This window comes from Triturus cristatus, chromosome 4_2 (assembly GCF_964204655.1).
Source record: "Triturus cristatus chromosome 4_2, aTriCri1.1, whole genome shotgun sequence".
Taxonomy (NCBI): domain Eukaryota; kingdom Metazoa; phylum Chordata; class Amphibia; order Caudata; family Salamandridae; genus Triturus; species Triturus cristatus.
Window position 1 is genome coordinate 323,799,121 of NC_140586.1, and position 23,372 is coordinate 323,822,492.

At 44.0% G+C, this 23,372-nt stretch overlaps 1 protein-coding gene across 1 annotated transcript in view; it reads right to left on the reverse strand.

Annotated features, from left to right (window-relative positions):
- The window catches only part of HMCN1 (hemicentin 1), a 1,072,905-nt gene that overhangs the window by 811,282 nt on the left and 238,251 nt on the right, over positions 1–23,372 (reverse strand). The window contains exon 6 of the mRNA XM_085601687.1: positions 14,947–15,053. Coding sequence (XP_085457813.1) covers positions 14,947–15,053 — 107 coding nt within the window. The remainder of the gene's footprint in view (positions 1–14,946; positions 15,054–23,372) is intronic.

Genomic DNA, 23,372 nt, shown 5'->3' on the forward strand with positions numbered 1-23,372 from the left:
ATTTGACTCGTTTTCACAGTTGCTGTGGATGTGAGGTGATTTTAGTGTGTCACAAGCGTCGATTACCCCACACGGTTTGATGCAGGTTTTCCAGAGCAAACTATCTGGGAAGGGCTGCTTGACTGATTACCTGTAATCTTCATTACCCACCTCCCCCCCCCCCCCCCCATCTTAATTTCTTGCTAAGTGAAGCCCTGCTCAACAAACCGAAGTATTGCATTGGTAAAGCCAGTGCCCGCAAGGGTGTTCAGTAAAGCTATTCGTGGGGTGTAGGTAATGTACCTACCTTGCACTTCACTTACTTTTACTTCCTCTATTTCACACCAGAAACTATATCAGAGACATCAGTGACGTGGGAGAAGAGTCCCTATGCATGTGCCATAGTTTCTATCTTGTATAATAGACTCAGCATAGGTTTTAATTTGTACGAGGCGGTATCTGCCCAAAATGCAGCTTTCTCTAGGCCATCAGAAGCTCTTGCTAGCCCATGTGGTCCAGCATCGCAAAGTGTCCATCCCAGGCCTGCCTAAGGATGACAAATATTTTGGGTGTATTTATGACCAATGATTTATTTACTCTGAAAACGTTTTCCCTCCGCCAATTGAGTGCACTTTTTTTTTACCACTTTCATATCAATATTTCTTTCTTAGGGTCCGATTACGATGCTGGTCGGACTGACATTGTAGCGGGGAAAGGCGTCCGAGGTCCCACTTGCCTAAATTATGATCCAACCACCAGCACGGCAGTCGGAAACATACCCTTTAATATTGTGGCATGGGCTGGCGGTCGGAAAAGGGCCTCAGCACAAGCTGCAATGGTAAAGTGTATGTCTACAAACATCCATGTACCATATGCGGAGGTGCCTAGCACACGGTGCATGGATGTTTGAGGGCACCACATGTGCCCCCCTGGGTCCATAGTGGAGACCCACGGGTAACAGGCCTCTCTCATGCCCAGTTTATCTCTTCCCTGTGCCTCAGCAGGAAGCAGGACAAGGAATGACATGTTCAGTTGGCTATACGCCTCCCTGATCTGATGCACTTTAGTGGAAATGCATGAAAAGTGGGTCTTTTTCTATTAGGGAAGAGCCATATTACAAGGAAGCCACGATATATAAAGGCGCAGCATAGAAGGTCTGGCTAAAGAATGCCAGAGTGCAGTCGAGGCACAAAGAGTGCGCAGAAAAGAAAGCACAAAGAAGAGCCTTCTGTTTCTCCAGATAGACAGGAGGAAACCTTCTCTATATCACCAGATGACTTACTAGACATTGGTAGACAGGACTGTGGGTGCCCCATTAAAGACCATACCAAATGTTCCAGCCTAGAATCGGAGAACGAAGAAGATATTGACCTTTCATCATACAGACGAAAGTTGATAAAAGGGACTCAAGTTTCGTAAGTTATTAATCACATAAGGGAGAAACTAGATTTTCCTGAGAATGAACAACTGACTGACCCAAATTATTTTTCTGAAAAATATGGCCCAATCATGCCTGATGCCTGGTCTTGTCACAGAGCAGTGAGAAATATATTAACAAAAGAATGGAAAGAAATAGACAAAAGAGGATTCCCTAGATTTCCATGAATACATTACCCAATAATAGACTTTAAGGCGGAATTTCCCTAGTATGTGAAGAGAATTCACTTTGGCAAGTATTTCATCTTCATGGGCCACAGAAGGCTGTTAGCCATCTCACCCAGTCAAAGGCTTTGGCAAAAGATTTTCAGACGCTCTTTGATGGAGTCCAGAAATAGGAAGATTATGCAGCAGACCTCACAAGTTCAAAGGCTGGCCTTTCGTGGATGGACCTGTAGTTAGGGGGTTGCTTTTGCTGAAAAAGCCAGACTGTGCTGCAGACCGGTTCTCCGCTTTTCTAAGTATTTAAGAAATCATATCCAGGATCAATGGGGCAGATTTATGTTGCACTTGCGTCACTTTTGCGCCGCCGTTGCGTCACTTTTGTGACGCAGCAGCGGCGCAAATCCTGCGCCATGGTGCGGGGTATTTACAACGTGACGCATCTGGGAGATGCGTCACGTTGTAAAGCCCTGCGCCATATGTAGGCGTTCCAGGGCAGGTGGGGGCGTTCCGGCGCAGGAACGCCTCCTAAAAGTGGCTGAGTGAAATCTACAAGATTTCACTCAGTCACTTTTAGGCCCATGCTGCGTCAAAACCCTGCGCCTGCTTGAAGCAGGCGTAAGGATTGACGCAGCATTGTAAAGATAGGGCCCCCCAGATCATTGCTGGAGCTGCGTCGCGCTTGCGACGCAACTCCAGCAATGCGCCACTTTTCGGCACAGATGCGTCACGCATCTGTGCCGTTTTTGCCCCATGGTGCGCCGCATTATAAATGCGGCGCATCCATGGTGCCGCAGCAGTGGCGCATAATAACTGGCGCATCCCTGCTGATATGCAGGGATGCGCCAGTCGTCATAAATCTGCCCCAATATGTTTAACAGATAATTTCAGAAGGTTTTTTTGAAAATCTGTTTTATTGACTTTTTATGCACAGACAAAAGGAAAAAGAAATTCCAGGACACAATAAACATCAAAGCGTGTTCTTGAATATAGAATGACCCCCAGGCTATCCGACAATGCGCAGCCTCGAAAGCAGTACAATGTTGTAGTACCTGGAAGTGGGGAAAGCAAATAAGTCGGAACAGTCAGGGGAATATCACAAAACATTCACCGGGGAGACCACAAGATATTTTCAGAAGGTTATCAATTAGAATTCAAAGAACCTCCTCTAGGTGCATTATTCCACCAAACGCCTTAGACAAAACATCAATCTAAGAGAGAGGTATTTTAATTGGAATACAAGCACTCCTACAGAACAAGGCAATTGCAACAGTCCCACAGAGAGAAAAAGGTAAATGAAGGTACTTGACTTTGTTCCCAAGGAGGAAACTATCAGAAGAACTAATTCCTATCATGGACTTGAAAAGAGTAGGCCTATTTCTAACATCAGTAACATTCAAAATGGGGTCTCCGCAACTGCCATTCTTCTTGTGGCCCCCCAGGAGATTGCCTGACTTCACTGGATCCTCATGATAAATTTCTCAGTGAGCCCATATTCTCAAACGTACTTTGCTCTGCGGAAGTGTCACAGCCCTACCTTTCATCTTATCACCTGCACCCTGAGTATTTAAGAAGGTACTAGATCTGAAAGTTGCTTATTTACAATAAGAAGGGATTCACATATTTTTACACCTACACAACTGGTCAATGTGTGCTCCTTCGCCTCTAAGCGCTAAACACTCCAGAACTTTGGTTTCCTTGTAAAGTGGAAGCAGTCTCATTTGTCACCAGCTCAAGATTGCTATTTCATAGGAGAACATTTCGGCACAGACTGAAATAAAGTGTTCCCGCCAAGAGAGAGAGGGCTAACTCTCCAGTCACAGCTGCAAACTCGCCAGGAATCAAATTATGGAACTGCAGAAAACTTTCCCAGAGTTCTGGGACTCATGCCGGCGACCACAGCAGTGTTACCCTGGGCTTCTCTACTTCTAAAACATCTGATTCAACATTTACATTTCAATTGGGATCCAACCAGTCAGCATATAACAAAATTAATCACTGTAATAAACACTCCGAGGAGGAGATGGGTAGGTGGATGAAGTACGTTACTAAGGTCCAGATGTACAAAAACCTGCTCACTAAATACTGTCGCAAATTGGCAAACCAGTAAAATCTAATTACACTGCAGCCCTTCCAATTACTAAATGAGATCCAAACTCTGCTCAATTCTGGAGGGCCGTATGGTTATAATTCCTGTGGCAAATTGGAAAATGAATGTAAATTCATAAGAATGCTAAATTTGTCAGAACTGCAAAACTGGGTGGGTGAAATTGCTTGCAAAAACGATTGGGAAGTCGCCTAAAACAGAACCAACTACTAACCATGAAAGGGGGGAGAGGATGTGGTGTAATGGCCAGAGTTGCCGACCTCGGAGCTGGAGAACCAGGTTCGAGTCTAGGCGTGGGCTCAACATCCTGTGATTATGGAAAACCACTTAATCTCACTGCAAATAAATGGTTCCTTAACTGGTGCTAATGAAAAGTGCTGGTGCTGTGCACTGGAAACCACCGGCTCAAATTAAGCACTGGGGGCACGATAGGGAGAAAATCTACCGAAAGCAAGGAAAGAATGTAGAAGCTTCCAAGAGTAAAGTTAGGATAAAGAATAACAGCCCTTGAAAATGTATTGACATTTACAAAAAGCAACTAGATGAGAAGTGGCAAGTGGTATATTGAGCAACGAATGTAAAAGACTGCAGGCCTCAAGTCCAATATTGTGAGACTCTAAAGCTGATGGCAGAGTGCATGTACCATTCAGTGAAAGTGCTATGCAACTACTATGGTGTTTTCCCGAAACAATTAACACACTTCCAAAGATTGCCGCTTTTGTAAAACATGTAGCAGATACAAGATGGGGACCACTATGAAAGGAGCTACTGTGCTCCTAAACATATCATGCGACATGTACACCACTTAAAACATGAAACCAAAATAGAACACATAGGCTCTGATTCCTAGTTGAGACCCTGTGGAATGGGTAATTACTGTGTGGGAACCAATTTTTCTGGTCGTAAAACCACCAGGAAATTGACCATTGCTCTTTCATTGGGTGAAAGATGAAGTTAGGAGAAGTATGGTGGGATGGCAAAGTTTTTTCTTGGAAAAAAAACTGCAGTCTGAGCAATTTTTCTGGCTAGAATTAACAGTCTCAAACTTCGGCTATGGTTCTCTCAGTCCCAGTAAAACTAGGTTTGGAAAACCCAACCCACTAGGAATCCGGCTAAACAGAATTCCAAGACGTTTTCCCACTCCCCTGACTCGTAATCAGCTGCATAGCCTGGTGGGAGCTCATGCAAGGTATTGTGCACTGACCCTTGGGGTTATTCCCCACAATAGTGATTAGGCCTAAGAAGTTTTCATTACAGAAATAATCATATGAATTGATTTAATATAATGATGCATGATTCGGTTATATTCTAAACACTACAATTAACGGCATTAGTTTATGGAGAATCTTGTATCGCGCTTGTTCACAGCAAGGGTTGTCATGGCGCCAACTGTTGCTCTATTTAATGTTACACAACCTACCAACATCAGAAGGATGGAGGGCTGAGATAGCCTTGTGTGGACTGAACCAGTGACCTGCAGGTCAGACTGGAAAGCGTTTAAGCCACTAAGCCTGTTACACATTCCGTGTATCCTTTCTCTTTGCCACACCATCAGGATCTGAAGGATTCTCTTAATATGATGGAATCTAAAACATCTCACGACATGTTCACCAGAGCAGGCTTTCTTGCCAAACACTTGTTTCTAATTTAAAAGATTCAAACGAAACAGAGACTTTATTTAGACCAAACATCATTCCTGCTCTTCGGTGGATCAAAGGGACATCCTAAACCCTAATGCGAAAAGCATTGGCTGCTTCGGAATATCTTGGAATGTTGCTTATATACACTGGTTGCCCTTTAACCTCAGGAAGTCATGATTCATGATTCATTTGCAGCTCTCAAACAGTGCATAGTACCAGAGCAGAGGCACTGGCAAATTGCAGTCCAAAATCAAGTGATAATGGACTGCTACAGTCACAATGCTAAATTCATTGTAATTTATTTTCAGTATTGTAGAAAAGCTATCATCTATTAGTTGTTTCCACTCCCAACAATTTCACGAGACCAAATTGTGCAAGTGACATGTTGACACTTTTTGATCACATTGACTGTGTGTGAGAAGTTGGCCTGGTATATGCTGTCCACTAATTAAAGTGGGCACCTTGCACCAGTCCAAACGAGCCTTATTGATGATTAGGTTATTGACAACCTTTATTGAAAGCTATTCTAGTGGTAGCTATGGAGAGCAGCCTTCAGGCTAAGTCTCGAAGGAATGTAAAGCAGCTAGTTTTACCAGATCAGAACCTCCTGAATGACCAAATGAAAGGAGAACCACACAAGAGATATATATAATATATGTATGCATTACTAAACACTCTCTACTAACCTCTTTATGAGATTAGAGCACTAAGCACACAATAATAAATCACTAGAACAACAGTAAATAGCACAATACACAGCGGGCTCCAGCGGAGACCAAACCATATTCTAAGAAAGTGGTATAACAACCACGACTTAACTAGACACAGTGCCTAGAGCACATAGAATCGCTGGGACTCCAAGGAACCACCCAAAGTAGTGACACAGGGGACCCACGGAGGACGGGTGCAGTGTGTGGACACGGGCACGACAATCAAACAGTATAAAGGCAAGAAGAAGCCATAGTGTCATATCTGTAAACAGAAGACCCATTGGACAAATGATTGTACCAAGTCCAAGGACTCTACTCCAGCCATCACTTCCCCTAAGGCAACTGTTCCCCCTAATTCAGCTCAAAGTGGTGGTACGGAGAATAAGGGTGTAGCAGGGTTAACCCTGGGATCTGAGATGGACTCTGGCCTCGTCAGAGTTCCAACTCAGGCTGTGTTGGGCTGTGATGGAGGCATGGATATGGCCTCCTTATGTGTCAGTCCCAGTAATCAGGGCAAATACAGACAGCAGCCTTTGATCAATGGAAAGGAAGCCTTGGCATTCTGGGACACAGGTGCAAGTGTCACAATGGTGACAAAAGATCTTGTGGCCCCTGAGCAAATCATACTTGGTGAGATGTACCAAGTGACCAATGCAAGCAATGTCAGGACAGACCATTCCTTGGCAATCGTGAATTTCACCTGGGGAGGGGTAACTGGCCCTAAGAAGGTTGTGGTAAGTGCAGACCTCTATGTGAATGCTTGTTGGGCAATGATTTGGAAACTTCAGCTTGGGCTGAGGTGGAACTCAGGACACATGCAGAAATGTTGGGCATCCCTGCAGATGTGTTTGGTATGACTACGTCACAGGCAAAAATGTCTTCTACTGAACAGGCCCTGGATCCTGGAATAATGGACCAGGCGCCTTTCAAGAGAAGGAGCCGTAGGGGTAAGGAAGTGTCTTCCCCCCTGCCTCAGAGTACAGATCAGTCTCTTGAGGGAGATGATCTTAGTCCTGAAGAAGGAACTGTCTCAGAGGAACTTGAACCTGATCAAGCCATGAGCAGCTGAGCTGCCCCTCTCTTGAACCCCTCAGACAGCAAGCTGCTGCTGAGGCTGCTTGTAGTGCCAGTGGGTCCCATAGGATCTACTGGGATTATGGACTCTTATACTTAGAGAGTAGAGACCCCAAGCCTGGTGCTACCAGGAGATTGGTTATACCGCTGAAGTTTAGGGGCTTCCTATTGACAGTGGCACATGATCTCCCATTAGCAGGTCACCTAGGCCAAAACAAGACTTGGGACAGGCTTGTCCCTCACTTTCATTGGCCACATATGTCAGAGGACACAAAGGAGTTTCGTCGCTCCTTTATCACCTGTCAAGCCAGTGGTAAGGCAGGTGGTACTACAAAGGCCCCCCCTTGATACCACTACCTGTGGTGGGGGTTCCCTTTGAGAGGGTTGGGATTGACATTGTTGGTCCCATGGATCCTCGAACTGCATCTGGGCACAGATTCATACTAGTGGTGGTGGACCATGTCACTAGGTATCCAGAGGCAATTCCCCTTAGAACTACCACAGCTCCTGTGGTGGCTAGAACCCTCCTGGGAATCTTTTACAGGGTGGGTTTTCCTAAGGAGGCCGTATCAGACAGAGGGGCAAACTTCATGTCTAGTTACTTGACTGCTATGTGGAAGGAGTGTGGAGTAAATTACAAATTTACCACCCCTTATCACCCACAATGCAATAGGTTAGTTCAAAGGTTCAACAAAACCCTCAAGGGCATGATTAAAGGTCTTCCTGAAAAGCTTAGGCATAGATGGGACATACTTTTGCCCTGCCTTCTCTTTGCCTACAGAGAGGTTCCTCAGAAGGGGGTTGGTTACAGCCATTTTGAACTTCTGTTTGGACATCCAGTTAGGGGTCCTTTATGCCCTGCCGTCTCTTTGCCTTCTCTTTGCCTACAGAGAGGTTCCGCAGAAGGGGGTTGGTTAGAGCCATTTTGAACTTCTGTTTGGAAATCCAGTTAGGGGTCCTTTATGTCTAGTGAAGGAGGGATGTGAGTTACCTCTAAAACCCCCTAAAAAGGATATTGTGGAATATGTACTTGGTCTCTGCTCCCGGATGACTGAGTACATGAAGAAGTCATCCAAAAACCTTGAGGCTAGCCAGAAATTGCAAAAGGCCTGGCATGACCAAAAGGCTGTGTTGACTGTTTATCAGCCAGGACAGAAAGTATGGGTGTTGGAGCCTGTGGCCCCAGCAGCCCTCCAAGACAAGTGGAGTGGCCCTCATGCGATCATTGAATAAAAGGGAGAGGTTACCTACCTGGTGGACCTTGGAACTCCCAGGAGCCCCCATAGGGTGCTCCATGTGAACAGGCTCAAACCATATGTTGACAGAGCAGACATGGTCTTGCTCATGGCTACTGATAAGGGACAGGAGGAAGAGAGTGATCCACTCCCTGACCTGCTCTCACAGAACCCTGATGATGGTTCAGTTGATGATGTAGCCTTGGCAGGCAGCCTCACTGACCAGCAGCAAACTGATTGCAGAAAAGTTCTGAACCAGTTTAGACATATGTTCTTACTGACCCCCAGTCAGACTACCTGGTGCACTCATGAAGTGGACACAGGTGACAGTCTGTCTGTTAAAAATACGATTTAGAGGCAACCTGACCATGTCAGGGACAGCATCCAGACTGAAGTCCAGAAAATGTTGGACCTGGGAGTAATTGAGCCCTCAGATAGCCCTTGGGCTAGTCCAGTAGTCTTGGTACCAAAACCTCACACCCAGAATGGAAAGAGAGAGATGAGGTTCTGTGTTGACTACAGGGGTCTCAATGCAGTCACTAGGACTGATGCCCATCCAATACCCAGGGCAGATGAACTCATAGATACTTTGGCCTCAGCCACATTTGACCTGACAGCTGGCTACTGGCAAATCAGATTAGCTGAGGATGCAAAGCCAAAAAAAGCATTTTCAACCCTTAGTGGGCACTACCAATTTGTGGTGATGCCCTTTGGTTTGAAGCATGCACCTGCCACTTTTCAAAGGTTGGTGAACAAAGTCCTTACAGGCCTGGAAGCCTATAGTGCAGCTTATCTAGATGATATTGCTGTCTTTAGCTCCACCTGGGAGGATCATCTGGTGCACCTGAGAAATGTTTTGGAGGCTCTGCAGAAAGCAGGTCTCACAATTAAGGCCACCAAGTGCCAGATAGGGCAGAGTCAGGTTGTATACCTGGGCCAGCTTGTGGGTGGAGGTCAGGTTCAACCATTGCAGAGCAAAATCCAGACCAACATGTACTGGGTTGCTCCAACCACCCAGACTCAGGTCAGAGCTTTCTTGGGCCTGGCTGGGTACTATAGGAGGTTTCTCAAAGGATATGGATCCATAGTGACCCCTTTGAATGACTTAACTTCCAAAAGAATGCCTAAGAAAGTTCAGTGGACAGTTAGCTGTCAAAAGGCATTTGATGACCTGAAGCAGGCCATGTGCACTGCTCCCATTCTGCAAAGTCCTGACTATTCCCAACAATTCATTGTTCAAACGGATGCATCTGAGTTGGGGGTAGGGCCTGTGTTATCACAACTGAATGAAGAGGGTCAGGATCAGCCAGTAGCAGAACCCCAGAAAGAAACGTTGGTCAGCTATTGAGGGAAGTCTTTGCTGTGGTTTGGGCCTTGAAGAAGTTGAGGCCATACTTGTTTGGCACTCACTTCATTGTTCAGACAGACCATAAGCCCCTCTTATGGCTAAAACAGATGAAGGATGAAAACCCCAAACCTTTGAGGTGGTCCATTTCCCTACAGGGGATGGACTATACAGTGGAACATAGACCTGGGAGTAACCATGCCAATGCAGATGGACTCTCCAGATATTTCCACTTAGAACATTAAGACTCATCTGGTCAAGGTTAGTTTCATGTCCTTACGTTGGGGGGGCTTGTGTCGGAGAGTAGGATCTGCTTCTTATAGTTACCCCCACTTTTTGCTGATGTATCACTGTTTTCGACTTAGACTGACTGGGATCCTGCTATCCAGGACCCCAGTCTAGCTGCTTCTCCTCTAAATTGATTGCATGTACTTTAGGTACACTCCAGATTTGGATTCTGTGGTACGCCTATTAGTCCCTAGTATATGGTATACTATGTACCCAAGGCATAGGTAGCCCAGAGGCCTCCCATGGGCTGCAGCATGTATTATGCCACCGCTGAGAGACCATTCAAAATGACACTACAGGTCTGCTACTGCATCCTGTGTAAGGTGGTGCCTATGGCAGGCCTTGTCATTCCTGAAGGCAGGGTGCTTGATTTTAGGTGAGAGGGTGCGCCTGCATGAGCAGAGCCCCTCTTCAGCCTTCGGAACATATTTTCCGGGGTTGCTTGTGATGCATCCAACCATATATTTAAGTGCATTATAACCTCGTGGTAAATGCTAACTTTAAAACGGCTGCTTAGAAACATGTTGTGTTTGATGTCAAACACTTTGGAATCATACCTCCACACCAGTAACTGATGTGGGAGGTATGATTCCACCCTTCTAGAGGGACTTATGTGACACACCGGAACACCCAATACCAGCTTTCTCGATCTGGGTAGCCTCAATTTTCACACAGGATAATAATGCATGTGGGCTAATGGATCAAACATGTCAACTTGGGCCACGAGTGATGAAACCCTGAATTAAGAACTTAAATTAAAATGTTTTAGCTCGGTCACCGAACAACCGTTAGTGAGAGGCAGGGCTCTCCATGCCAGGCGCTTTTGGGCTGACAAATGTAGAGCTATTCAGGGCACACTAACATATAACAACCTTGCCAGCATGGTGGACCTGGTATCTTTTATATGAGTTGCATGAAGAGAAAACCCCAAACCGTGGGTACATTGTTGGGCATAACATAACTGATATACCTCACCCACTGGAAATTTTCCCTCAGTACTCTGAGGACATTTTGGGATCTTTTCTGTATGCAACATAGTTTGTGTAGTGATCTCAGAAAAGAAGGAAATAGGTAGGTATGGCAACACTGGGACCACTTTAGATTGGATGACCCCTCAGAAGCTATTTCTACTGTCGTAGGGAGACAATGGTGGGGTCGGTAGTGACAGACTCCACCATCAGTACCACGAGCTTCCACTGCACTCCAAGTGAAGCGGGCGAATAGTGCGGGTCACCAGTTTTTTGGGGCAGAAGTGCCATTTCGCCCTGTCCTATAAATGAAGCCCTAAATGTTTACCACAAATAAGTTTTAATTGTTTTTTCCTAAATATAGAGTGACTTACTAAACAGATTCCAACTTACCTGAGAAGGGTGTCCTTTCAGTGTTTTTAATCTATATTTAAATGTAGTTTAAAATATCATTCTGACAGGAACAGCAGTGCCAATAAATCTTGTTTATGCTTTCCATACAAAACAAAAGATGTTGCTCGGTAAAAGGATATGAAAGCTTGGCTAACTAAACCTTAAGCATTACAACTGTAGCTTTGCGTGTCCCTCGCCCTCACTTAGCCCTAATACACGGTGTAATAAAATGGCCGCCTGTGTCTTGTTACAAACGTCTTACTCAGTAATTACAGGGGCAGCGTCTCCTTTGATTCCCAGCTCTGTCTCCTTCCCTTTGGGCTGGTGCTCTGAGATGACATCTGAAGCACACTCCTGGGGATGTTTAACGTTGCTTCAGGCACAAAAAACACAGAACAAAGACGGACACCTCTTCAAATCCAAAGCCCTTTCCTTTTGGGAATGTGGCACTTAGAAAGGGCGCTGAGGCCCAAGGACGTGTGGATAAAGGAATGGTAGCTGGGGAGGCGCCATTGACGTCAGCAGAGGGGTACATCACACTGCAATTCTGTGGCAAAAGCTAAGGTGAGTATTTAAATAGCGTGCACCACTGTATTCACTACAGCTTGTAACTGGCAAATGGATAACGTTGGTCTATTTACTTACCGGTAATGGTCATTTCCGAAGTGTACACTACAAATGGAATGATCTCTTGTCACGAAGTCCCGTACTATGAGTGGTTGCAATTTCTGTTTTGGCTGAAAATGAACTTCTCGACAGAAAAAGGATTACAAGTGGTACAGTTTTACTGCATACGTAATCTCCGATATACTAATACGGCACTGTATTCTTTACTGTGGACAAAATCGCCAAGTCATGTTTGGAGCACTTTGTTGTCAGATAAAGGCCCAGAATTATGGGTTCATATGCTAAAGTTGGTACAGTAGAACCAATTTTTGCATTTTATTCACCATTCCATGGAGGCCTGTAGGGGAACAACTTGTGATAGCCTGGTAGTACTGGGATGCGCTCCTACCAATGACAAAACCACCACCAAAACTCCCCCGGTATGGGCAATGCTGGGTTCTGCCTTACCAACAGAGAATATCAGGGATCTCATAATAGGGCCTAAAGCTAGCAAGTTCTTCTATCACCTTGTTTTATGCAGGTGGGGAGGATATTTGTGTATTCCATATCTAGATAAAAACGAAAATGAATTGTATTATAGAGGTTTTTCTAAATTGATATGTGCATGTATGGCCCTTTTATTTGCCAGTTTTTTGTTGTTCTGGATTGTTTGATGGTTTTAATGGTGAAACTTCACAAATTAGTGTGCATCTTACCGGTTACCTGGAAGATTATAGAAAAGTTTTAGTCTTAAAGAAGGTGAAGACAACATTTGGGAGTAAATTGGTCTTTGGTTTGTATCTAACCCTCCAACTTGGTTCTGAGGGGTTACGCTCTTTCTGAATCCAAGCCATAACAATGCGTGCATAATTTTTGATTCAGCACACCCTATTGAATCTATAAATAGATTGCAGGCCTCCTTCTTCCTACTTGAAAACGGTGCTATTTATTTTCCGTAACATTTGCATCAAATTGTTGACATTTCTCATGCGAGGAATCAATGCAAATGCATATATTTGGTCTTATAGGGTGTTACATCTATACCCAATATATTATGCAAGGAATGTGTCCGAATAGTCTAAATGACTGGCAATAGCTCAAGGCAGCATTTCAACAAATCAGCGTTCACCCACTGTGCCACGCTAGACAGAGGCCTTCCTTATGGAAATTAGAACTGACCATGTCCCTCTTGGGAACAACCCATCCTGAACTGCCAGTCAGGCCTCAGTCTAGAGCAGCATAGAGGGTGAAAACAGTGTATTGGAATGCTGCCCAGAATGATTGCCAGTCATTTAAACAATTGGCAAGCATTCCTCGAATCACATTTTGTGTTTTCGATGTAACACCTTATATGGCCAAATATATGCCCAGCTGTGGGTCCACTGCTCCATGTGCCACAGGTTTCAATCTATCCGCCACTGATGAGGCCTATAAAGGCCAAGCCTGGACTGGGATTGCTTTTGTTCCCTTCTGAAGAAGGCTTTGTCCGGCAGTTGGTGGTGGGCTGTTTCTATGTGGAACATGGTCAGTACTGATTTGCCTAAGAGAGGCGTTTGTCTAGAGTGACACAGCGGGCAAGCATGGTGTGTTGGAGAGCTACACAGAGCGGATGGCAGTGGTGTAGACTATTAGCGAGCATTCATCGTATCCCCTTTTGTGTGCTTGAATGTCACCTGATGCCAAACATGTCTGGGACACATTAATGACTGTTTCACACTTGGGCAATCGTAGGATGTTGAGACAATCCCGCCCACATCTATTTGGCAATGCAAGGCATGCACAGTTTTTCATAAGTTTTGTGGCCTTTGTTGGGCTAAATTAGCATGAGACAACCATCAAATGCTTGCAGAGTGAACGTTTTGGTGATGCAAAACCCTATGACTGTAAGCACACAAAACAAATTATTTTTTGTTTGAGATATCAGAAGCGGATCCATGGGGGGAGGGTGCATTTGCTTAGGGGAGTGTTGGGGGACAGTGCATTGGTAGCTGGAAGTGGTCTGCACTGTACTATGCAATGGTTTCTATCTGCGGGAGACGACTACCGATATGATGGAGATTGCGGATTGCAATTGTAATTGAGGAATGCAATAAAAATTGTTTTTGCAAAAAAAAATCAGAAGCGGATCCATAAGTGAATACAATGCTGCCTTTTCAAGGTTGTAACTAGAAGTTCTTGATTTGTTTTTGGTACACACATTTGAAACATAAAACACATTTTTTGAAAGCTTTCTTTCGTTCTGCCAGAGCAGGTAGATATTCGACTGCTGCATAATCATAATAAGCGCTGCAATTTCAGGGAGTACATTCAGGTCATTATAGAATATGTATTTTGAGGCTAATTTGGTGCAAGTAAGCACAACATGAATAATGTTTGAGCATAGATTGGGTTGAAAATAATGCTAACAAGGAGTGAGATGGTGAGAGCATGTATCACAGGTTGACCAGGCATGATTCTTGCTTCTGGTCCAGGGAGGACCTGGCCTGGCAGTTCGGGCTGGACTGTTCCCATGAGGAGCAGGGTCAAGACTGATTTGCATATGGCTGGGTCCAAACTGGGGTAGCACTGGGAGAAGAAAAAGAATGGATTAAACCCAGATCTGTGACTGGGGGTGAATGCTTGATTTGTTCAGCATTCCGTCCATCATCTGTGTTTTTTTTGCTCAGGCATAAATTGGCAGAGCGGACTCATCACTCTGCATTTCAGCACAGTCCTGGACAATTTTAAGCACCTAAGTTGAAGGCAGAAGCTGAGTGCGCGATGAATTAGGGCAGGTGCTGAGTGCACGATGGATGAGGGCACAAGCTGAGTGCGCGATGGATGAGGGGTCTTTTCAGACTCAGAATCCCTTCTTGCATGCTCAATCTGAACCTACCGAGTGCAAGGAATCATACCCCATGCTGTCGAGAAACAGAGGAGACACTGGGGTGAATGTTAAGGGGCGGGGCTACAGGGAGGGCCAGGCGGCTACACCGGGTGCCATATCTGTGCAATAAACATACCTTTACAGTCCACATTCCAGGTTCTGGATCTTTGACATTCACCACTTTGGCTGAGTTCTGGATATTCAAAAGCTCATTCAAACCAGCTCCTTTCCTAATCACCTTCCCTAAAATGGTAGAAAATAATGGTAAGAACAGATGCTAATGGACATGAACATCAAATGAACACATTAAAATGACAAGGCAAAGTCCTATCAAAATTCAACTAATTAGTAAAAAGTGCATCACGGAATTGTGTACATTTAGTAAGACTCAATATTATATTGCACCTATTATTATACGTAAGTGAATCATCTTCATGATCAATGAATTGCCATACAACATACAATCTAAAAAAATAAAACAGCAGTTTTGCAATAGACAATACAAAAATGTATGACTGTACAAAAAAACGGAAAATATTTAATTAAAGAGATAGCTGATTAATTCATTTAGAAGCATGAATACTTTCATAAGCAAAATTCTAGCCTTTTCCACACACCTTTAACGTTAGAATCTGTAGGAAAAAGAAGAAAAAGGCAAAGGCACCAACAATAAACAGTCCCAATTTTATAAAAGCATGTACTGATTTAATCTTTATTTATTTGTTTTTAATTTTAATCTTTTTTTATAGCGCAAACATGACCCTTGCAGGTATCAGAGCGCTTTATAGAATTTACAGCATGCCGAATAGTAAAAGTAGTAGTAACACAGTGGCTGCTGGTAAGGTAAGCAAGGGTGGGCAGTGGGGCGGGGCAGGGCGCGGTAGGGGGGAAGCCAACGGGTGACGGAATAGGCATTATTAATTATACCTATTCTGTCGTCTGTCGGCTTCCCCCCTGTTGCGCCGTGCCCCCCCCCACCGTGCTTACCTGAGCTGGCTGCCGCTGTAGTCACATATTCATTACAAGTTCACTAACAGTCGAATAGCATGGTTACATCGTTAATAGCAACATACTGTCATGGTTCATTCCCTGCAAATGCCAGGCACAGTTGAGAAGCAAGGGGGTAACGTCATTTTATTTATCTCAACATATATAAGCACACCTGGACCAATAGCTGAGTAATCGATTACATTAGGTCACAAAGAACAGGCGATATATACACTCACGTACAAACATATGCAACTCAACACTTCAATAGAACTCCATGAACATCAAGGAAACACCAGTTTAGGCACCGTCTGAAAAGATTGATTTTTAGTTGTCTTCTAAATGCAATATATCTAGTTAAAGTACTTTATTAATAAAGTTCTTCACTTCCTATTACTTTCCATAATTCTTCAATGATTCTTAACATGATTCTTCTTAAAAGTATGTAAAAAGCCTGACATACCCTATCTATTAAATATAGCCTCATTGGTGTATGTAGCCAAGTGCACAGTTGAAGCTGTGAATTCTACCTTTGCAAACTGAGGCCTTCTGATTCGGCGTTAAGGAATGAGGCATCTAGTGTGGCAGGGGTGGCAGGTAGAAGGCACGCATTATAGATTCCCAGTTGTGAATGGCAGTGTCCAAACATTTTTAATTTCTCCAAATGAAGGATTATACACTGTAAGCAATCGTATACATTGAATGAAAACTTCTTAAGTATTACTTCAATGGTTCCTGGCTCACGGAGTAATGTAGCACTTTGATACCCTTGCATTCTGCTTTCAAGCCTACACATGCACCTAAAGATGAAATAATGACCATTCCACAGCTATATGTTCATTAAGGCTGAAACAGGAAATGGGGCAACCATAGTTAGCAAGAATGGTGCACTCTTTCTGGACACCATGCATTTTTAAGGGGGAGAACAGATTAGCAAACAGTACTAAGGTGCCGATTCCGATCCGGGTCGGAAAGCACTCCAACCGAGCCGGATCCGGAGTGTTTTCCGACCGAGCGGGAGTCCTGCAGTCCAACCAAGCGAGTACGATGGTGCCGTATGCTGCCGGACTCGTTTCGGTCAGACTCCCATAGAAGTCAATGGGATCCGCACCGTACAAGCCTATGTTGGGGGGACCCTTGGGTCTTCCCCTGTGTCCGAGTCGTAGGGTTGCAGGTGTTAGGGTGTCCGACACGGACCCCCAAAGGCAACTTCCCAGACGTTTTGCGAGCCGGAGTGTCCGGCTTGCACCAGCTGTCCGACGCGTGCATCGTACTGGCTCAGTCGTAAATCGCATCCATTGCACGCCACGGTTAGCTTATGGCCGAGACGTACGGAGCGGTTCAGACCTTGAAACGACTCGGTCGGTGAATTTCACATAGCTCGCATCTTACTTCCTCGCTCGTACAGCTGTACGAGTCGGGCGGAAAACACGCGTAAAGCTCATAGTTTTTCCGTCTGGATCGTGTTCGGTGCCCTTCCGACCCGGATCGGAATCGGCCCCTAAGTGTTATGTCCTGTGGGATCAATAATGTAAATATTGCCCAAAAGACTGGCAGGGGTAATACACAGCCTGTGGAAATTGGTCTGAAAGCATGGGCCAATTGTAACTAGTCAGGGCATAGCCAATAAGACTGGATGAACCTACAATATTTTTCAGTCACTCTGTTTGGTTAGTCTGCAGCCAATCAGATTGGCCCCCACATTCATGCCAATCTTACTCAGACTGAAATGTATGCCAACCAAACTGCTAGCCAACACCTCAGATAAATTTATATCTGCAGAAAGTAGTTCATTTTCTAACAAAGGCATGCCTGAGTGATGGTATCGTTTTGGCAAATCAAAACAAAACAAAATGGATGGAGGTGCAGATGCAGCACAAAGGAGAGAAGGAGAAAGTGGTGAGTACTGAGCAGATGGAGCTCAAAAAAGAACATTGCCATCCATGCTGGTGAGTGAGGAATCCTGAACCACCGGCAAACGGACAACAACCAAATAATTTAGATCCACAACACAGAAGAAGTCATTAAAAAGAGCAATAATGAAAGGGGCTGCACGACGAACCTGAGATATCGAACTCACTTGCCAGATCTGTGCATTACGAGTGCTAAGCAGGAGAATCTTCAAATGGGCTTGTTGCATTTGGCGCACATGCAGAGAGGGGAGAAACATATCAAGAAGAACCCAGAACTGCAGGGGCTGATTGGAGTCGGCAGGCTGGTAACTTGGGAGGAGGGGGTCATCTAACAAAATGAGCCAGAAGAAAGAGGATTTCCCAGTAGGTCTTATGCCTGATTGCCGCTAAATTGGCAGACGGGGTTTTAAGCAAGATGCCCAAAATTGACACACAATACATTGCATTACAGGAAGGTGAGGAGACTTTCACCAAACCTCACACAGTGGCATATATGAAACATGTTTCTGTGGGAATTTCCCCCAAACCTTTCTTGCATGAACATGCTGTTTATAAAAAAGGTTGTGGTGGATTTATTTTCCATTAAAAAGACAAAGTTAGTACGTGTTCACATGAATGTTTAAAATAAAACACTTAGCAAATCAGGAAAGTTACAGTTTTAAAAAGGAAACTAGACTAGGTTTCAGAACTTTGCTACCTCTAATATTGCAACCTGTTGTCATAAAGGGGCTCTAAATGGAGAGCATATTTTTTTGTGTTTTAAATTGGGTTAGCTCACCCTCATATCCCACTCTAAGTTCCTATTTGGTGTTGAGAGCTCGCATGAGTCCGTATTTGAAGAAGAAACAGATGTGAGGAATTAACATAAAGCTGTTGCTTAACAACAAAAGATGGAAAAAAACCACCGGAGAGGAAATCAATGTTTTAATAGTATGGACCCTGCCCCTGAATGCTGTGTTATACTGCTGGTTTAGAAGCACTGTAAGCATCTCAGAAGCCACCTCAAATTGTTGAGACTGATTATGTACATGATGTCACAGTGTCTATTTTGTAAAGCCAATAACATTTTTTAATACAAAACATGGTGTGTTTTTTTACACACTTGTATTTTTATTTTTACTTTATTAATTTAATGTTACATATAAATGGCAGAAAACTAACCAGCTTTGAGGCTGCCGATACAGCAACCAAAAATACAGATATTATAAAATCGGACAGAAGCAAATGACATCACAGTAAAGTATATATTAAACGATGAAATTAGTGCTTCTGCTTTCAAATCTATTTCAGGTTTCAAAACGTTACAATTAAAATGATGACACAGTCACCATGTACAACAGATACTGTGTGTTTTATTTTAGAACAGGCTAAATTAGGCATATACTGTTTACCACGCCTAGGTTTCGCCATGCTCGTATTAAGGGGCGCTCCTTATCCATTTTAGGACCGAAACTCTGGCACTCTCTTCCATTTAGCTCTTAGGAACTGCAACTCGTTGCTTACTTTCCATAAGAACCTAAAAACCATATTTTCAATTGCCCTGACTGAGTTCGTGTCACCTGGTATGTTGCTGTGTCTTCAGTTTGCCTTAGAATCTTTGCTTACTGTCTCCTTTATCCCCGGGAGACCCCTTTGGGTAGCTGTGCACTCTATAAGCTTCTTAAAATAAATAAAGGTAACAAAGTGATTGCTTAATTTAGCACCTCCCATGCTAAGAAATTTGCCCCAATACTCTCCAGATGGAAATAGATGATCATCGGTTTAGGGTCAGAGATAGAACGTAAACAAGCATTGGCATAGCCAATAGGTCTCACCTTTGGGACCTTATAAGTGTTTAGCCATGCAACAGTTGATGTTGTTGCACCAAGGATATTGTGCTGGATAACTAAACACTTATAAGGTCCCAAAGGCAAGAACTATTGGCTATGCCAATGCTTGGCATTTTAGAGGCTTCCAGGCGCCTTTGGGCGCGCCAGCGGCACTGGGTGACGACGCCGAACTAGCGGGCGCCACGTGGGTGCTCGTGTGAGATCCATGCATTGCCTTGTTGCAGGGATTCTGCTCATGCACAGAACTATGCGTAGGAAACCAGGAACTCAGTGAATTGCGGTGTACCAAAAACTCACCTCAGTACCCAGAACCCCTATCCGACTAGCATCAGTGTCTCATTCGCTCTTCGCATCATCTCGAAGCTACCAATGATTAGACAACCCAGAACAAGCGACTTAGAGTACTCTCAGGAATGGTGGGAATCAGAAATACCTGTTAGTTATTATTCTCATATCAGTCCACAACAAGAGTAATCAGAGACACAGTAAAGTTTAAAACGTTTATTTTATAAACTACGTGTCCTAAGATGCAGTACTTTGGCTAACATAAGCAGACAAATGATTAAAAATAAAACCATCAGCATTGTTACAATACCATAGAAAATGAAGGGAGAAATCATATTACAAATGATAGTTGAATACAACCACCCTCCCTTCGTTGGTAAGCTAGTATTATTAAACTAATAGAAGGTCTCTAGGTTTGAATGGGGAACCCCATACCGTAAATATCAGCTTAGGTGAATCACATCACAGGATCAGCTTTGCTCTGTGCCTGGAAAAGTTCTTCTCCAGAATGTGTGTCTAATGCATGCAAACTGCAATATTAAAGGCGCTCGAGTTTCAGATATTTGCAGCTGTGTGCGTCTTATGGCTAGAGCGTGGGCCGATCAGCCTGAATTCAAAAGCATACATTGTTTGTTGGCCCTGACTGTTTCTGCACACAATGTTCAGACCAAGGTCGCAGTGCACGTCTAGGGATGTGAACAACAGACCGTTCTCATGTGAAGAAAAGGCAGGCAAGCAGTTTCATATAATAACATCTATCTGCAGTGTCGTGTGCAAAAGCAGCAAAAGTGGCAAGATGGTGTTTCTAACTTCTAAGACGCTTATGCTAACATAGCAATGTGTATATCTAAAACTCCGTCTCCACTACAGCCTTGCGCGGGTGGCGCGCACATGACAGGGCAGAGGGTGGACAGTACTAGAGCGAGGAGGGATAATTTTCGCAAGCGGTGCTTGAAACAAACTCTTTTATGAATGAGCCCAAGACAGTGCTGCAGCTGCCTTGGTGGAGATGAGGAGGCGTCTCCAAAGACCTGTGGTGTGAGTGTCTGCTGCACACGTATTACACACCTAGAAGAGCGGAGTAAAGAGCACACTCCAACAGATGTGTGTTCTGTGACCCGTACTGGCGGAAACTCGCACTTTATAAATGAAGCAGAGACTGGGAGCCCATTGGGCTGGGGTGAAGGGAGGTGGCGGGGAGGAGTGATGTGAACCCCCCTGATGTTGCTGGTGTCTGCAGTGCTGCACACATTACAGTCTGGTGCTGGGCCAGTGTTATGAATGCCAGGCATGTCATTGGCTTGCGGGGCGGGAGGGGGCTTGAGAAGACGTTCCCAGGATGAGGAACTTTCACTGGACTTGCCCGGATCTTGGATCCTATCATGTGCAAGATTCGTTTTATCGCCCACAAGAGCTCTTACCGGAAATGGTGCAGGTTTAGCCTCCTGGGAAGGCGGCTGGAAGGTCTGCTCCTGTGCTTGCGAACATGTAATATGTTTTACGAAACTCGAAACAAGAACTTTAAAGCGAAAGCAACGTTTCTTAATCCGTTTTTGCGCACGCTGCACTTTCTACATAGCATGCTGATTTAATATAATTTCCGGTACAGTTCACATATTTTGAAAGATGGTTTTGAAGGGTCAAGCAGTAGGTAGACCTTCCTGTGCACTGTCCTTCGTGGGCTGTTAGTGTGCTGGCGGGGCGAGGGAGTGCAGTGTTACCACGCTGAGTGAGCCCTGGAGCTCGCACGACTAGAGCCATTTCTGAAACAAGCGTGATAGGGAATAGGGAAGGGAAGCCCGGCAAGAGAGCTGTGCCTATTAAAAAACAAGGGAGGGTGAGTGCGAGAATAGAGGAGTGTCAACAAGCGCGCGTTGCCACGCTAATTGAAAACAGATGACCTCTGCGCACCGCTGCTCGATCCCGCAAGGTGGATGCCAGCACAAGCACGGGTGCTTGAAAAGAGCTGACCGATTTCTAAAGGTCATCTCCTAGAGCAGCGCTGAGCACTGAGCTAGGCTCGACCTAAAAATGAAGTATGATATTGGAAGCAAAATAGACTTGACTACTATGATGGAGGAAATTCCCTGAATAGTTTTCCCGTTTTTAAAGTCAAAACGTAGGAGAAATTTTGAAACATCCCATTGAAGATGGTACAACCAACTACACAGGCACAATACCATGTTACAATTGTAACAACTGTAATAATGTCATTAAAGGAAATATGATTTCACACCCACGAAAAGGCAACAAGATTAAACTCTGTGTCACGACAACATGTGATACTATGAACGTTATATATGCATTGAAGTGTCCATGCGGTCAAGCGTATGTGGGAAAAACTGAGCGTAAAATCAAAATCAGACTTTATGAACATAAATCTAACCTACGTAATAAGAATCCGAAATCTACCGTTGCTTGTCATTTTGTTGAAAAACTATACAAAATTTGTCAACTCAAATTTTTTATTTTAGAGGTCATCACTAGACAAGAAGGACGTGACAATAACAAATTTTTGTTACAAAGAGAAAATTATTGGATAAAATTATTGGAAACCACCAAACCGTTTGGAATGAATGATAGAATGGAATTTAACTGTTACTTGTAACAGTTACTGGTTGACCCGCATTTGGAAATCCATAATTACCATTGGTTATTTTGGTTTAACATTGAAATGATGTGTTTTATTAATATTCATTAATTCAACTGTTCATTGAAATCTGCCTTTTTCATCTCCCATTTATTGTATTGTATATCTTTTATACTTACATTTTTTCAACCACTCTCTTTGCACCTCACATTTAACGCCACCATTTGTTATTACACTTTTTAAATCTTTTTCACAGGAACGGACTTTTTACCCAGGTTACGCGTATTGAACAGCAGTAATATTTACTGCTTAACCTTTCCAATATGGCCGATATAGCAGCCTTATCTTGCGGTAGTCCATCATCGACGTCCACTTTTGATATACGTCAGTTTAACATTCACCCCCGAGTAGCACTTCGGTCAAACAAACGTAGGACGCGATTCACTGACACTCCGGTGAGTTTCACTACTTCACGAGTATACCACTTGGTTGTTTATTTACTACGAGCACGAATGTTTAGTTTCTTCTAATGTGCACAACCTTTCGTTATTTTTTAACGTGCACCTGGTTGATTTGTTACTTTATTCCGCACGTTTATTTGGAGCTCACATGTCCGTCACCAACCGGATTTAACTTTTTGTTTCTAACCACTTCAGTCCGTTGACGCCGAACTCCCGCAAATTTTGTTAAACTAAGTATTTTTCTGAGATTCTTCTCAGTTCTTTATGATATGGGCAGCACCGACTTCCTAAATACCAGTCGATGTCTGACTTTTGGGCAATTGGATTTACTAACACTCTCCTTTACTAGTAATACTAATTCTGAGACTGCAGTATAGAATCCCTTCGTGTATTGAGCTTTAATTTACTTTAATTCACTGGACATTGTTCCCTGATGAAGTGTTTCATACCCGAAATGCGTTGGAGCATAAAGGAGTAAAAACCGCTAATAATTGATG